The sequence below is a fragment of the Macrobrachium rosenbergii genome, chromosome 3 (assembly GCF_040412425.1).
Source record: "Macrobrachium rosenbergii isolate ZJJX-2024 chromosome 3, ASM4041242v1, whole genome shotgun sequence".
NCBI classification, from domain to species: domain Eukaryota; kingdom Metazoa; phylum Arthropoda; class Malacostraca; order Decapoda; family Palaemonidae; genus Macrobrachium; species Macrobrachium rosenbergii.
Genome location: NC_089743.1, coordinates 57,986,405 through 58,001,864, shown reverse-complemented (window position 1 = coordinate 58,001,864; position 15,460 = coordinate 57,986,405). Strand labels below are relative to the sequence as shown.

Here is a 15,460-nt window from a genome sequence, read left to right as displayed (position 1 = left end):
CTTATACCAGTGGGTATTTATATCCATTTTTTGTCATAGATCCTTGAGATACCATTATCTCTCTCTCTCTCTCTCTCTCTCTCTCTCTCTCTCTCTCTCTGTAAATATACATATATATTATATATATGTATATATATTATATAATATATATATATATATATATATATATATATATATATATATATATATATATATATATATATATATACACGTGTTTATGTCTGTGCTGCCTGTGTTTGGGTGTGCGGTGTTGAAAATACAGTAGAATACAGTAGAATAATGTCGTCAAAAAGTTAATCTGAATAATAATCAGAATAATTTCAAAATGAAGGTAATTACCCCAGTATTCTTCAGTCAGATGGTAAAAATAAGTGAGAAATTTCGATTATGTAGGAAGAAAATTAGGGGGACTGACTGAATTTAATTGTAAACCACTGGCGTGGCAGCAAAGGTCAACGTCACCTTAGCCAAGAGCGGCATTTAGACACTCTTATGTTCTCCAGAACGGAAAAAAGACTTCCTGTTTCGTATTATGTTTTTCTGCAGTTTAAAATATATTACATCATATTTACTTACTACCACAGCGAAAGAAAATGGGAATAAGAGCTTGTAAAGGAAATTGAAAGAAAAAGGGGAAGCGTTATATCACTATCTTGCTCCGTCGTATAATGATTTCTGGGAAACGTTTCAGTAAAAAACGAAGGCCAGGGGAACAGGCCCTGCTAGCACAATCATCCTATGGATACCTAGCAACCCTGTGGCCACGGATGGGGTATGGGTGCAGGTGGTGTTTTGTTGGCGCCGGTTTAGGTGACGAAGGAGGAACATTTTACTCCCGGAATATTTTTCTCCGTTGTCTTATGTAAGGGTCCAGAACATTTGGTGATGTTCAAATAAAGCGGATCGGCTAATGAGCACATTCCAAATCAGAGTATGCCATGAAAGTTGTTATCCAGGAATCAACCAGCGGTAGGTTCACGGTACGTTAATTCCAAAGCATTCCTTCCAACGCCAGTCAAAAGTTCAGTGACCTTCCTTGACAATCAGGATTTTTGTTCAATCAAATACCCTTTTTCGTGTTATGTAATGAATTAATGCAGTTCTTCCCCAGTCCTGCTTTTTTCCTGTGCCCGTACAATTTCATAACAGAGCTTTGGCACGCTTTTTGTAGGATTACCCAATGTAATTTACAGTTTGATTAATCGGGCAGCAATGTATGACCCATGGAGACACTGAATTAATAATCCAATATATGAAAACAATACGGAGGAGCACTGGTCAGTACTGCCTTTCACGAGAAAGGTTAGTAACACAAATTAGCCTGAATTCACACTCAGAATAAGATAATGTTCAAACAATGACGCTTACGAAAACGTAAAGAAATACTTATAGAATTGGAAAGATCAACTTCAGAAAACATGAGAAAAATGTACAATAAATAAACCCGCATCTTTAATGTTTTTGAACTGCAGAGTTGAATGAACGATGTGGTCATGGAATGAACAATTAATTTCTCCATAGTATCAAAGCTATATTTAAGAATAACTTTCACCTTCACCTTGTGTCACAAGGTACTTAAATGCAGCCAAAGAGGACTACGAAAGTCAAATTGATAAACAACAAAGGCATAATAATTACTTCTAACTTAAGAAATCCCGCTCTCGAATGGAAACCAACCAGTCTGCATAAACTCTTGTCGCTTTTTTTTTTTTTTATTTTTTATTTATTTTTTTTTTTTAAGATGAGCTGTTCCTCCCAACGTCGAAATTTGAGGAGTCTTACTTCAAAATTGCTCCTGGGTTCAGTATTAAACTTTATGTACCTTGAGGGTTGCAATCAGACTTGGAGCCAGCAGGCAGGCTTTAAGCCAATAGGAAGCAATAATTGTCAGACTTGTAAGAGGTTAACCTTGTTAAGTTGCCCAAGCATTGTTTAATTGGGCATTCCAAGGAACTATGTTCTTTTATACATTGTACTTAAGTGTTTATCTCGCCTTATGAAAGTGGGTTGCGTGAACTGCTGAATTACTGAACTCAGTTTCAAGAATAAGTATAATATAGTTGAAAGTTATAGCATTGAAAAAGCAGGTTGCAGTCAATTGCACTTCCAAATCCGCACATGCCTCACACTGTGTGTTTTTGAGGTAACATACAGGATATGCATGGGAAAGAGTGATGTTAAAGGCCGCTGGGTCTCTGAACCCCAAGTTACATGGCAAAAAATTGCTGTGGGAAGAGTCTTAAGTAAGAATTTTGGAAATAGTACTGCATACCCCCGATACAGCCCACTCCACGACTATTGCCAACTCTCAAAAAGGAATTCTGGTAGTAAAGTGGAAAATTTGTTTTAAGTCTTGCAAGAGCATTCCGCATGAAAATTTCTCTACTAGAAGATTTACTTTATTTAGTGGTTCCTTAAGCAGTGCTTACAAATAATTATTTCTTTGTCACGCTTATTTTGTTTCGAAAGTTCTATTTTCCTTTATGCTTAGAGTTAAAATATATCCTTCATGCAGTCATCATTGCAATAACAACCAATTTCCTCCTGCAGTTCGTTTTATTCAAACTCAAGTTCAGTTATGACCACAGCTAGCCAGGTGACTGATGACTGTCGCATGGGACATAGCCACAAAATGGCTACTACCACATATCCTATGGTAACACTTATGACAAAGATGGCTCCGCAAAATTTCCGGCCTTGCCCTCGAGTTAATCTCTTTCTCAGTGCTTTCCTCTGGGTCATGTTTATTCTTTATACTTTCTTTTGGATCATGTCTGCATCCTTAGGTGTGTTTGAACCATGCAGAAGAGAAGTCATCTTGGATCAAAATTGAAGGTTATTGTAGGTGAAACAAAGGATCTATAGTTTTTTTTTTTTTTTTTTTTTTTTTTTTTAGGATTCGAGTCCTAACTTTAATTCAAAGGTCTGTTGGAAGATAGAGCTCAGAAATATGGAGTTCATCTTGGATCCGAGTGTACAGATGAAAGATTTTGAGCAAACCTGCTCAAGGTCCACACATGGCCATTTTTCCTCTTTCTTATCAACGTTTAATTGAATGTGTAAACTGGTATTGCAAGTGGCTGAGATAGTACTGCTTATTCAGTTTCTTTATAAACTGTGAAAGATAAAAAGAATGTCAAATATTTACAAGCAAAGATGCACTTGAAAACTTGACACGAAGTTTTTGAAAGTAGCCGTCAGATCCTCTATTAAGAGTTGGCTTAAGAGAGTAACAATTCAGCAGCCAATTATACATTTATCCTTTAAATGCTGACTCGAGGCGAAACCCTTTGTGTAGAAAACTCCTTTACGATCAGATGATTCACATAACCACGCAGAATGTTCATAAGCAGAGCATGGATTCTCCTCTCTCTCTCTCTCTCTCTCTCTCTCTCTCTCTCTCTCTCTCTCTCTCTCACTCTCTCCACACACACACACACACACACACACACACACACTACATCACCCATCTCTTCCTTGCCGCGATCTCCCACTTCTGAATAATTAGGTCGTTCAGTTGCAACCTCTATTTTTCATTGCATCTTGCCAACATGTTTACGGGTGCTCTATCTTGTTTATTCACCAAGATTCCTTATTTGACACTTTTCCCTCAGTTGTCATCTTCCATTAACCACACATTGCGAACCTTTTCACTTACGCTAATTTACTTATTTCTTCATTCATCTACCTCTGCCCTGCTTATCCGTCATATACTATGCAAACCATACATCTTAACGGCAATTACTTATGTTCTTTCTTTCTTTAGTGTTCAGCATCTGTTACCACTTACATAGAGGAAACTTGGCAAACAGTTCAAATTCTGGTCCATCTTTTAACCTGTGGTCATCTTTTTACCACATCGCCATATTTTTTAGTTCTCGCTCTTTGAACCCTTGTGATATCACATATACAATGAAACAGACTCATCATTTTAGCTATAAAAGAAAACTATTGAGATGGCTATTTGTCTGTCCGTCCGCACTTTTTCTGTCCGTCCTCAGATCTTAAAAATCACTGAGGCTAGAGGGCTACAAGTTGGTATGTTGATCATCCACCCTCCAATCATCAAACATACCAAATTGCAGCCATCTAGCCTCAGTAATTTTTATTTTATTTAAGGTTAAAGTTAGCCATGATCGTGCGTCTGGCACTACTACAGGTGCCAACAACACAGGCTACCATCGGGCCGTGGCTGAGAGTTTCATACAGCATTATACGCTATACAGAAAACTCGATTGCGCAGAAGACACTTCGGCGGATTTTTTACTTGTTTTATTAGTGTTTAATACAATTTCCATCGCATACTACTGTAGTAGTTGCTACATTTTCTGACTAATGATCCCTAGAATGCAAGTGTTCTCTTTCAAACCTTTGACAAAACTCTCGTAATAATCGCTTCACTTATTTTGTGATTACCACCTTCTCTTCATATTCTGCATTCATGTGTAACATTTTCTCCAAGTTCTTTTTGGATTATGCCACTTCCAGTCTTCCATCATCCGTACTGATATCCATTGCTCCATGTTTTCAGCTTCCATTTACCCACACAGTCTTATTCTTACTAACATCCTCTTACAACTTTCTCATTTTACAAACATTTTCATTTTACGAGTAATTTACTGGTAAATGATTGCTATCATAAAAAAAATTAATTACTCTTAACAGACTACATTCAACCACATATTCATCAACACTACTTTGCACCTTTATTATTCCATCATTTGATCTCTCTAGGTTTAGGCCATTGCGTGGCACAAACAGGTTTTACTCTTCTTCTCTTGAATTTACATTTGAATCACACTCCCTCATCCTTGTCGAAACCCTGACTGCTGTTTCCCTGAGAATCATAATATCAGCTTAACTTTCTCAATTAAGACTTCTTCATACATTTCAAGGGTATACTAATTATAACTAATGGTATACTCGAGGAATTGTAGCAATCAGCCGGATCACTTTTACTCTGGTACCAATGAACTTACTATTATTCTTATGGAAGCGAACCTTCTTTCAGGGATACTTCACACACTGATCAGTCACTCAGTTACACTTATCACCACCATACCTCCAAATCTCACATGAACCGTTGCTGCCTTTTCATGCGTTAAACTTTTAATTGCCTTTTTTGACACGCCTAATGGTCATCACATCCTCAGTGCTTTTGAAGTTTACCGTGGTGATATGAAAGAGACAAATCTGGAGGCCGAATTTCAGTCAGTTTAAGTTTTTCATAGAAGTATTTTATGAAACTTTTCGATCGCCCCTCTCGAGTCTTTTCCACTCGTACTGTATGCATACCCCTTTAGGTGGGTAGTACCGTCAGTGCACCTCATGCAGTGCACTGTAGGCCTACTTAAGGTTCTTTGCAGCGTGCCTTCGGCCCCTACCTGCTCCCCATTTCGTTCCTTTTACTGTACTTCCTTTCATATTCTCTTTCTTCCATCTTACTTTCCACCCTCTCCCAACAATTGATTCATAGTGAAACTACAATGTTTTCCTCCTGTTACTTGACCTTTCTAACCTTTTACTGTCAATTTCCTTTTCAGTGCTTGGCCTTTGGCTTCAATTCTATGTACAGTACAATCAATCTTTCACATTCTGTGGTCTTTTAAACTCGTGGCTGCTTTCCCACAAGACAGTTTTTCGCTATTTGTATGTATTTTGTTACTATCCAACAGATTGTTGACCGTTCCCAGCATTTAGTCTCTCCAGACCAAGTTGTTCTCCATAAGGTTATTGCTCATATTTACACGTCAGTTTTCTATTTTAATTTTGCTCTAATCTCTTCATAGTTACAATTTGATATCTCAGCACAATGATGATTTTTCCTCTGCAGCTGCTCTTTGAATAATCTTTCTCTTTCACTAAGCCTGTTTCATTGTGTGTGTATTATATTTATATTATATATATATATATATATATATATATATATATATATATATATATATATATATATATATATATACACATACACAATTGTAGTAATCACACTTTTTGGATATGCTTGTCAATAAAAAGCCTAAGATCTAAATGGAAAGACTAAGAAGGAATTCATATATATATATATATATATATATATATATATATATATATATATATATATATATATATATATATATATATATATATATATATATATATATATATATATATATATATATATATATATATATATATATATATATATATATATATATATATATATATATATGTTTGTGTTAGTGTATGTATGTTTGTCCACAAAAGCAAAATTAGAAGGAAGGCCCGTGTACTTCGTCTGACACCTCTTTTTCCCAGATAACTGATGAATGTGAAAATAATGTAAGAGAGAGGCATTTATATGGAATTTACTGGCAGATCCTTTTCTCAAAGAACAATCAAGGACGGGTGAACAGTAAAATACCGATCCAAGGGTTTTGGGATCTTCGAACATAGGAGCTATTAGAGTCGTAGAATAAATTGGGCTGAGGCCACACCGTTTTCAGGAGTAACCTTCCTCCGACATTAAATCTGTCGGTGTTCCATTGAGAATCAGATTACAGGGACTAGTTAGTTTTATGACCCATTCTTTAACCAGTAAACGTATTCACCGACCAGTATCTGCCCAGAAAGGAGTTAATGAAGACTGAACCAATTGGTGTCTTGGCTTGTTTCTTCTCATGATCACCTTGCGAATTTCTGTTCATTATCTGGCCAAGGTTATCCCAACCTGCATGTACCCTGTAAATATTGTACTCACCTATCTCATTTCCACATTTACCAGTGATGCCAAGCTGAATTGGTATCAGCCGAAATACATGATTTTTGTTCGTTTGGTTTTTATGTCCAGTTGATTCACAGAATGCTTTTAGATTAAAACGACAAGTGATTTATGTATATAATCATACATACATATGCAATATGTATGTAGCCTAGGCGAAGTACAGCGTCATATCTGGCTCATCAACATTTTGAATAGGGTCTCTATCAGTTGAACTTGTTAGCCAGCTTTCTCCTTTGTAATTTATGTGTGCGTGTTCTTGTACAATACGTATTGATGAGTATGTATGTGTATTTCAACTATGGAGTTTTTCCCGTAGAGCGGTGGGTTGTAGGGACTAAGCTTTCTGTTCTCAGCAAAACTGACGTCTGTTTTGGGCCGAAGTTGCTAGCCTCATGCCTTTCTCAATGTTGCGACTCAACTCAGTCGACTTACCACTTATTTAACATAACCAGTTAATTAACTTCTAAGGTTAAATAGCAGCTTTGAATTGTGAGTGTATGCCAGGAACTTTACTCGAGAGTACTTACGCTTGATCACCGGACATCCTAGCTGTGTGGATATCTGTTATATCACAATTCATTTATCTGCAGTTCAGCTAGAGTTAAATACAGTACAATTTGTTAATACATTACTTTTCATTACAGTGCCATTATATTACACTACATTACAGTAAGCCCTTTTGCAGTTCACATTTTGTATTACAGTACAGTAAACCTTTTTGCAGTTCACATATGATATTACACTACAGTACAGTAAACCTTTTTGCAGTTCACGTATGATATTACGCTACAGTACAGTAAACCTTTTTTGCAGTTCACATTTTATATTACGCTACAGTACAATAAACCTTTTTTGCAGTTCACATATGATATTACGCTACAGTACAGTAAACCTTTTTGCAGTTCACATATGATATTACGCTACAGTACAGTAAACCTTTTTGCAGTTCACATGTTGTATTACACTACAGTACAGTAAACCGTTTTGCAGTTCACTCTTGAGTTCGTGGTTGGCTTAATTAATGAATCTAATTTCAAGGGCAAAATTAGTTGTTGTTTATTAATGAAATCTTGAGGATATAAATAAACATTTCATAATTTGTTTTTTGCAAGCGGTCGCTATGAACACGAACTAGGTACTGCAGCCACTTACGTGTCCCTCATGCAGCCTTTTTAAATACTGGGTACTTTCAAATTTAATTCGCTTTAATTTAGATACTATAATTTGCATGTTTTACAGAGGATATGCATCATTTGCTGTAATGATGGCATAAAATTGCTCAGTATTATTTTTTCTTTTAATATCTTCACCGGTGATTCTCCCTTTGCCCTTGTATAGATGACCAAGCAGCCTTTCCTCTTCAGGTTGCCACCCTGAGCGACCAGGCCTCTTAGGGGCAGAAGACTTCGAATATCCAAGGTCTTGTTATGCAGGTCCGGATAAAAGTGAGTGTCACCTTTACATAACATTTTGTTTTCCTCTCTCTCTCTCTCTCTCTCTCTCTCTCTCTCTCTCTCTCTCTCTCTCTCTCTATTCCAACACGCTACTTACTAAATGACATAGAATTTGTCAGTATGAAATCTCTCTCTCTCTCTCTCTCTCTCTCTCTCTCTCTCTCTCTCTCTCTCTCTCTCTCTCTCTCTCTCTTCCTGCATGCTACTTACTAAATGACAAGAGTAGTTGTCAGTATGAAATCTCTCTCTCTCTCTCTCTCTCTCTCTCTCTCTCTCTCTCTGTTTGTGTGTGTGTGTGTGTGTGTGTGTTCGTCATTAATTTGCATGGCATACTGCTGACAAAGGCAGTGAGCCCAGTCTTCGTAATGCAAAGATTAATTCCAAGTGAAAACTGTGCTAGTAATGAGTTTGAGTCCCATAGCTTGAAGGTACTTTCAGTTTTACCCTTTTTCATAACTTTTTTAGTTATTTGTTTATGAATTTATTACAAAATTGTTATCTCTTATAAAGCACTTGTAGCCAGTTTTTTCGTTTTCTTACTCTCCGCTCTGTTCTTTCCTTCATCCACCTGGTGAAGAATAATAATCATGATAGTAATAATGATTATGATAATGAAGGTAATGCTCTGTGACTTCTTAAGGTTTACAAGCGTGGCATGTTCTACATCATTTGGGCAAAAGTTGGCGTCATAAGTTAATACTTCTGTAATGGTCTTTTGATTTCTCGAGCGTGGCAAGCACGAAGAGCTAATATAATGTAGAAGTAGGATCGGGAAAGTTTGTGAGAGAGAGAGAGAGAGAGAGAGAGAGAGAGAGAGAGAGAGAGAGAGAGAGAGAGAGAGAGTCCAGATGCTGAATTTCTTTCCCTGAAATAGTTTTAGTGTGATTGTATACCATTCGAGTAAACGGTTATATATTGTGATTTAAGAGTATCGTTCTATAAAGTTGTCGTGTATTCCAGAAATATCAAAGTTTTGTTTTCTTTAAGCAACCCTGCGCCAGTGAAGTCGCTTTAACCTAGAAACAGGTAAAAACCTCCCTGGCATGCTTTACTTCTTAAATGAGGAAGCTTCGTTCTTTTGGGTGAAGTTTTTTGTTAATCTCCCACCAGGAGTTACGGTAATTTTTAGCTCCTAATTACTAGATGATGGTCGTCGTCAAATTACAAATCCACAGAATGTATTTAGTGAGTTCATTGTACTTCTTAACAAACAGCACATGGATTCACCGAGTAAGGAAATAATAACAAACGAATTTTCTTTAATTTCTTAAATGGCATTCGATTAAGTCAAAAGGTATAATAAAAATGCATCATTACTATTCCCTTTTCTTACTCTTAATTTTTATGGAATTTGTGTCACAAGTCAGTTTTAACTGCCGAATTTTAGCATTCATCTCTGCAGGTCTCACGATGATCATTCGAGATATCAGGAACTGACAATATTTGTTACTTTTGGAGCGAGGACTCTTTTTCCCAAGGATATATTATAGGTCAGTTTATAGGAAGAAATGAGGACATTTATTCTCTAGATCTCAGAAATCATGATTGAGGTCTCTGGTCTTCGAATCTTTTTCAGGACTGATCATGAATAAGTTCTGAGGATGAAATGTCAGCTTTTGGAGGGTGGGGCTCAGTCACTTCAGATCCCATTATTGTTATAGTCAGCTCTGTTACCTTTAAATGTGGTTTCGACAGACAAGCTATTTATTAAAACCTGTGATTAGAAAAATTGAAAATGTCGTTCGTTGCAAGTATTACATATCCTGTAAGAGCAAATATTTTCTTTAATCCTTGTGCCGAAGAGTAGTTTTGTCTTTCCAAGCAGATGTAGCGTAAATCTAGCCGTCATGTAATTTTTAAGTGTTAAGAACGTTTCTGAATGATGCTGAAACTCTTTGAATAGTGAGCATTTCCTAGATGCAAGGCCGTTTATTCCAGTAAAATGGTAAGCTTATTATTTCATTTCCTTCAGATGGAAATTTTACGTATCTTTATCGTTTTCCCTTCGTAAAGGTATGAATTAAACTGAAATCAAAAAAATCTGTTTCGTGTTGCTCGTATTTCAAGTCTACTTCAGTATTTTCAAATGATAAAGCCATACTCTTCATTTCATCCAGTTCATTATTTTATTCAAATGGGAACGGTATTTATGATGTTAAGATTTGGAGACTTTAAAGAATTGTACTAGATCTTAATTTCATACAAATGATGAATCTATACTTAAATACTAAAACTATTTGCAGACTTCCATTCCAAAGGCAAAATTTTTTTCTCAGTTACATGAAAGTATTTTAATCCAGTTTATTCATGCCGTTAACTTTTCCTGTTTAAATGTTGTTTCGCTCTACTTCTTTTTCATAAGATAACTTATTCTCTTCGACAATTTTCCAGTCTGTCAAGACGTGTGAGCTAAAATCGTTTGGCGAGTCCCAGGGTGTGGTTATGCTTACAGGCCTAATTTTATGGAAAGGACATTTTAAGCACCTTTCCGCCATTATCTACGGTTGAAAACAAGGCACCGGCTGCTATTAATTTCAGTCACCGTGGCAAGAGACACGTGAAATTTTGGCTCTTAATTGCTCTTATCGATTTATTAAGTTGTGTAAGCACCCGTTTTTACGTCCGGTTAGCATATATACGGAATTATTTTCATAACAGTACTAGTTGCTGCAGTAATTGTTATTATTCCTGCAGCTGCAGAAGTAGGATAAGTATCGTTAATAAAGGTTGTAAGGGCAGTATCTTTTTTCTTGATCTTGTAGCAGAAAAAGTGTAAAGGCTTAACAATAGTGATAGAAAAATTGTGGCTATGAATTGTATGGCGGAAGTAGTTTTTATAATATTCTTTTATAATTGCTTCGCATATGTACCTGTACTTCGTATCTTAACTTGAGAATCAGTATTCAAACATTTTCCATTGTGAAAGTTACATGAATTTCAACGTAGTGAATGCACGTTAGGTGCAGCACTGGTCTCTTCGCATACACAAAAAGACTTGACTTTTAACATTTTTGTTTGTTGGGTGGGAGGATATGCAGTATGAGTTTTCCCCGTTTTTCCATTGACTCGTCGCCTGTCAAGTACGTGTGATAAATTACACCCCCGTGCCTTTGAGTGCTTGTGTATTTGGCACCCTGTCACTGATAGGGAAAGGGGGACTTACAGCCACTTTATAAAAGTCACGTCCTACATTTCTATTTGTGGAGGATTTTGCAGTGAATTTGCGTATGTTTCTATTTTCTGTAGACGAATGACAGAAACTTGGACATAGTTATTTATAGTTATTCAACAGTAGCAGGTAAAAACTGTCAGACATTTAAATTTCTTTAAGGAACAATGAGGAAAATGACTCTTCTTTCTGTCTCCGAGTGTAGTCGTAGGCTAAATGTTATGGTATATCACCAAAGAATAAGTTTTTTACGCTTCAGTTCAAATGTTCCGATTCTCTAGATTCGGAGCGATGTGACTATGTAGGCTACATGCTATGTGTGAAAAGCTGTTGAGCTATAATTTTAGGATAATGCTTGGGGAATTTTAACATTATAGAATACTAGAGACCTTCATGCTCAGCATTATGATACATATATTACTAAGAAAGGACACCCTTCCCAAGCTAACTCTCCTGCCTAGCTTCACAGAAGGAAATAATATAACATATAAACCTTTATGCCTGTAAGAATAGTAACCTATAACAAAAAACTGTATTATTCTGTCCGAAGAAACGCACTCATTTTCATTCATATTGCTGCCTGTCGGAAGGGTATGGAAGACATTTGCTCCTTCTTAACCCTACAACCACATCGCTGTTTTTGGACGGATGTTAACCTCATCACCGGGAGAATTTTACCCTTTTTCGGAAAATCAAAAAAACATGCTTAACTTCAAAACAGGTTTATTACAAAATGAACATTGAAAGAGTAACTCTTAAACTTTAGAATGATGATATGTAAACTTAATTTGTACTTTATGTTAACCCTGTACGTGATTTAATGTAAAGTAAGGTAAAATCACTAAACGAAAAGTGTGTGTTTAGGAAAAAAATTTTCAAACAAAAAAAATACTTCAGCTGATGACTTCTCCTCTTGCACACTTGTTGCTGGATAGATGGACCCTTGCCTCACTCAGGTACAGCCCACTGCTGCCACTAGGAACTGTATGGAAGACACGCAAAAGGTGGCTATAATTTTTTTTGTCGAGATTTCATTTATTTTGTATTTCATGCTTTCTACAAAGCTTATGGCCACTTATTTCAACATGGATAACCCTAGAATGAAGACACACAATGAAAAATTAACTTACCTCTTACAGATAGTCGCCACAGACGGGGTATGCATGCTGAGGGCACTTTGGTAGGGCACACTTGATGCAGCGGTGGCAGGTCTTCCAGTCCGACTTGTTAGGACAGGCTGAACAGCGTACCAGGGGCGAGTTGCTATCTGAGATTGAAGTCCCTGGTGCCCCAGTAGCCATGCCCACTGATGAGAGATCCAACACAGTCGTAATGAGAGTGCGAAGTTGTCTTGACATATTCGGTGACGTCATGCGCATCTGAGCCCAGGGAGTGATGAGTGCTGTGGCGATTTCCATCTTGAAACTCCTCCTTGCCAATATCTTTCTTCCTGTTCTTCCACGATTCTCCGAGCTTATAATGTATGCATTGATAGTTGCTGCATTTAGGATGCAGTACCACACACATAGGGGCCAACGTCGCGTCTTCCTTGAGGTGGAAGTTATAGCACACATTTGGTCGAAAGTATCAACACCTCCTTTAGTTGAACTGTAAAATTCAATGACTTCGGGTTTGCCACTGGGTGCAATAGTAGGCTGGGTGTACTGCGATGACAAAAGGAGAACCATCTTCTTCAGTACCTTAGATGTCTGAAACATAGGACACAAGCATCATCTCTGTTGTGAATAAGAAGGCACTTGAGCTGTGGATGCGGGTTTCTTTCGCCTTCATCTCGGGTGGAATTTCTGTCTTGTTTGTAGTGGCAGTTGTTCAGCGAAACCAGTTGTCGGTGGTGACATTTCTGTGGGATCCATTAGTTCTTTCGTATAGTAGTGTCTGAGGCTTATTCCGTCCCGTGGCAGTGTTGTCCCCCCCTTCCCAAGGTAGGGTTTGGCACCAAGCATGTATTTAGTGCTTGCGTCACATATGAGGACAAGCTTGATGCCATACTTTGCCGGTTTGTTTGGGATATACATTCTGAAGGGGCACCTCCCTCTAAATCCCAGCAGTTGCTCTACGTCATTGTCACTGTCATAGAGTAGGTCTATTTCTAAATCATCATCAGGTTCACTTTCTAAATCACCAATTGGTTCCACATCATCTTCAATGTCACTACCCATAAGTGATGATATACCAGTTTGGTTCATAATGTCAACCAGCTCTTCATCAGTCAGTGCTTTGCCTCGGCCAGCCATGGTAAGGTTATATCTGAAATATATAACTCTCAAACTGAAAAGAAACACAAGAATCACATATCACAATATCACATTATAAATGGTAAACCACATTGTAGGGAAATTTCCACCCGGGTAGAAAGTGTGATGGTCACATCGCAGGATGAAAATCTCCCTAAATCACAAACTTTCCCCCTCTGTGGAAAATTCCAGGCAGAGAGCGGGACAGCGAATCCACCCATCACTGTGTCTTGGTAGGAACTGATCGTATGGGGAAGGAGAGCGGGCTCCTTTGTCTCCTAGTGGGTGAGTCACGTGTCACCCACATGCGCACAGGAGAAAATCTCCCTGCGATGTGGTTCTAGGGTTAATCTCAAACTTATTGCCCTAGACACTCCTTAATCTCTTCTTTGGACCCATGATTGCCTGAATGCCTCTGTTTCCAGGAACGAAGCCGTTTGGAGACAAATCCCTGCTGTAGGCTAAGATGAGCCAGTGGAGAAGATTAACTCATAGAGTGAGTTCAGGCGCCCTTAGCAACTGACCACGTGGCCCTCGCCTGCCAGCAAGGCATCTTGGCTGTGGTACCCAAAGGCCGCTTCCCATTGACCCAGCTCTCTCTGGGCCCATATTCCCTACATGTGGCTTTCTTGCTCAAACCCAAGTTTTCCTACCAGTGAAAGCCCCCATTAATTCCTCCTCCATTCTTATTTACGGTAGGGAGCATAGTTCCAGCAGTCTCCTCCTGTGGCTGAAGAAGTAATAGTGTGGTTAGCCTAGGATTGGATGGGACTGAATGTGCCCACTTTCTGGATTGCTTGTAGCCTATTCTTGACTGGCAGTTCTTGGAATTTTTAGCTCTTTAAGAGTGAAATTCTTGGGAGATAACTATGGCTTTCTTCAGGCCCATAATCTTTTGAGGAATTGTCCTTCAGGCTACTCTGAAGACATTTCCTGGTCCCTTGCCTTAGTTTCAATATGTGCTTGGTGTCTGGAGTGGGTTAGCTCCCTGATCTATGGGTCTGATCTGCAAGTTGGAGAGTATCCTTGTTTCCAGAGGATTGTGCAAAGTTCTTCCCTGCTGCTTTCACGCCAGAGGAAGTAGTTGTACTGCGGGTGGTGGTGGTAACTCCTTGGTGCTAATGGAGAGGCCAAAAGGTGAGGTCCTTATCGCTGGCACTCCCCAAATGCCATTTCTCTGAGCACTCTTGGTTCCTGTTAAAATCGACTATTTTTTAATTACCTCTTTATCTTTCTCGCTTATTTAACAAAGGTGGCAGCGATATCACTCAAAAGCTCTTTTGCTGACTTTTTCCTCATCGTTTAAATGGACACAGCCATCAGTAAATACTGGTATTTTTGTCCAGATGGACCATTTTGCCATCTTTATCCGATTTATTGATAATAACTGTCCTGCTGACGTAAAGTTCTTAGGAAATATTTTTGGAGTCTTTAGGAGTGGATTTTGCTGTGGTTCCAAGGAACCATATTGATATTATATCGGCGGTAAAAAAAAAAAAAAAAAATATATATATATATATATATATATATATATATATATATATATATATATATATATATATATATATATATATATATATATAGTTATTATACGAATATAAAGATGGCAAAATCGTCCATCTGGACAAAAATACCCGTATTTATGATGGATGTGTCCATTTAAACGATGAGGAAAAAGTCAGCAAAAGAGCTTTTGAATGATATCGCTTCCACTTTTGATAAATAAGCGAGAAAGATAAAGAGGTAATTAAAAAATAGTCGATTGCTTGGAATCTCTCAGAATAACCAACCTTCTCTCATATATTTCTGTGGCTTTTCAAAA

The 15,460-nt window shown here is 37.7% G+C and overlaps 1 protein-coding gene across 2 annotated transcripts in view; it reads left to right on the top strand.

Moving 5' to 3' along the window:
* The window catches only part of LOC136855945 (tRNA (guanine(6)-N2)-methyltransferase THUMP3-like), a 391,317-nt gene that overhangs the window by 196,351 nt on the left and 179,506 nt on the right, over positions 1-15,460 (top strand). Inside the window, exon 3 of one of the 2 annotated variants that reach the window (XM_067133504.1) lies at positions 8,125-8,205. The exons of the other annotated variant lie outside the window; for it this stretch is intronic. Within the exon in view, the coding sequence (XP_066989605.1) occupies positions 8,188-8,205 (18 nt within the window). The 5' untranslated portion in view covers positions 8,125-8,187. The remainder of the gene's footprint in view (positions 1-8,124; positions 8,206-15,460) is intronic. 2 annotated transcript variants of the gene reach the window in all.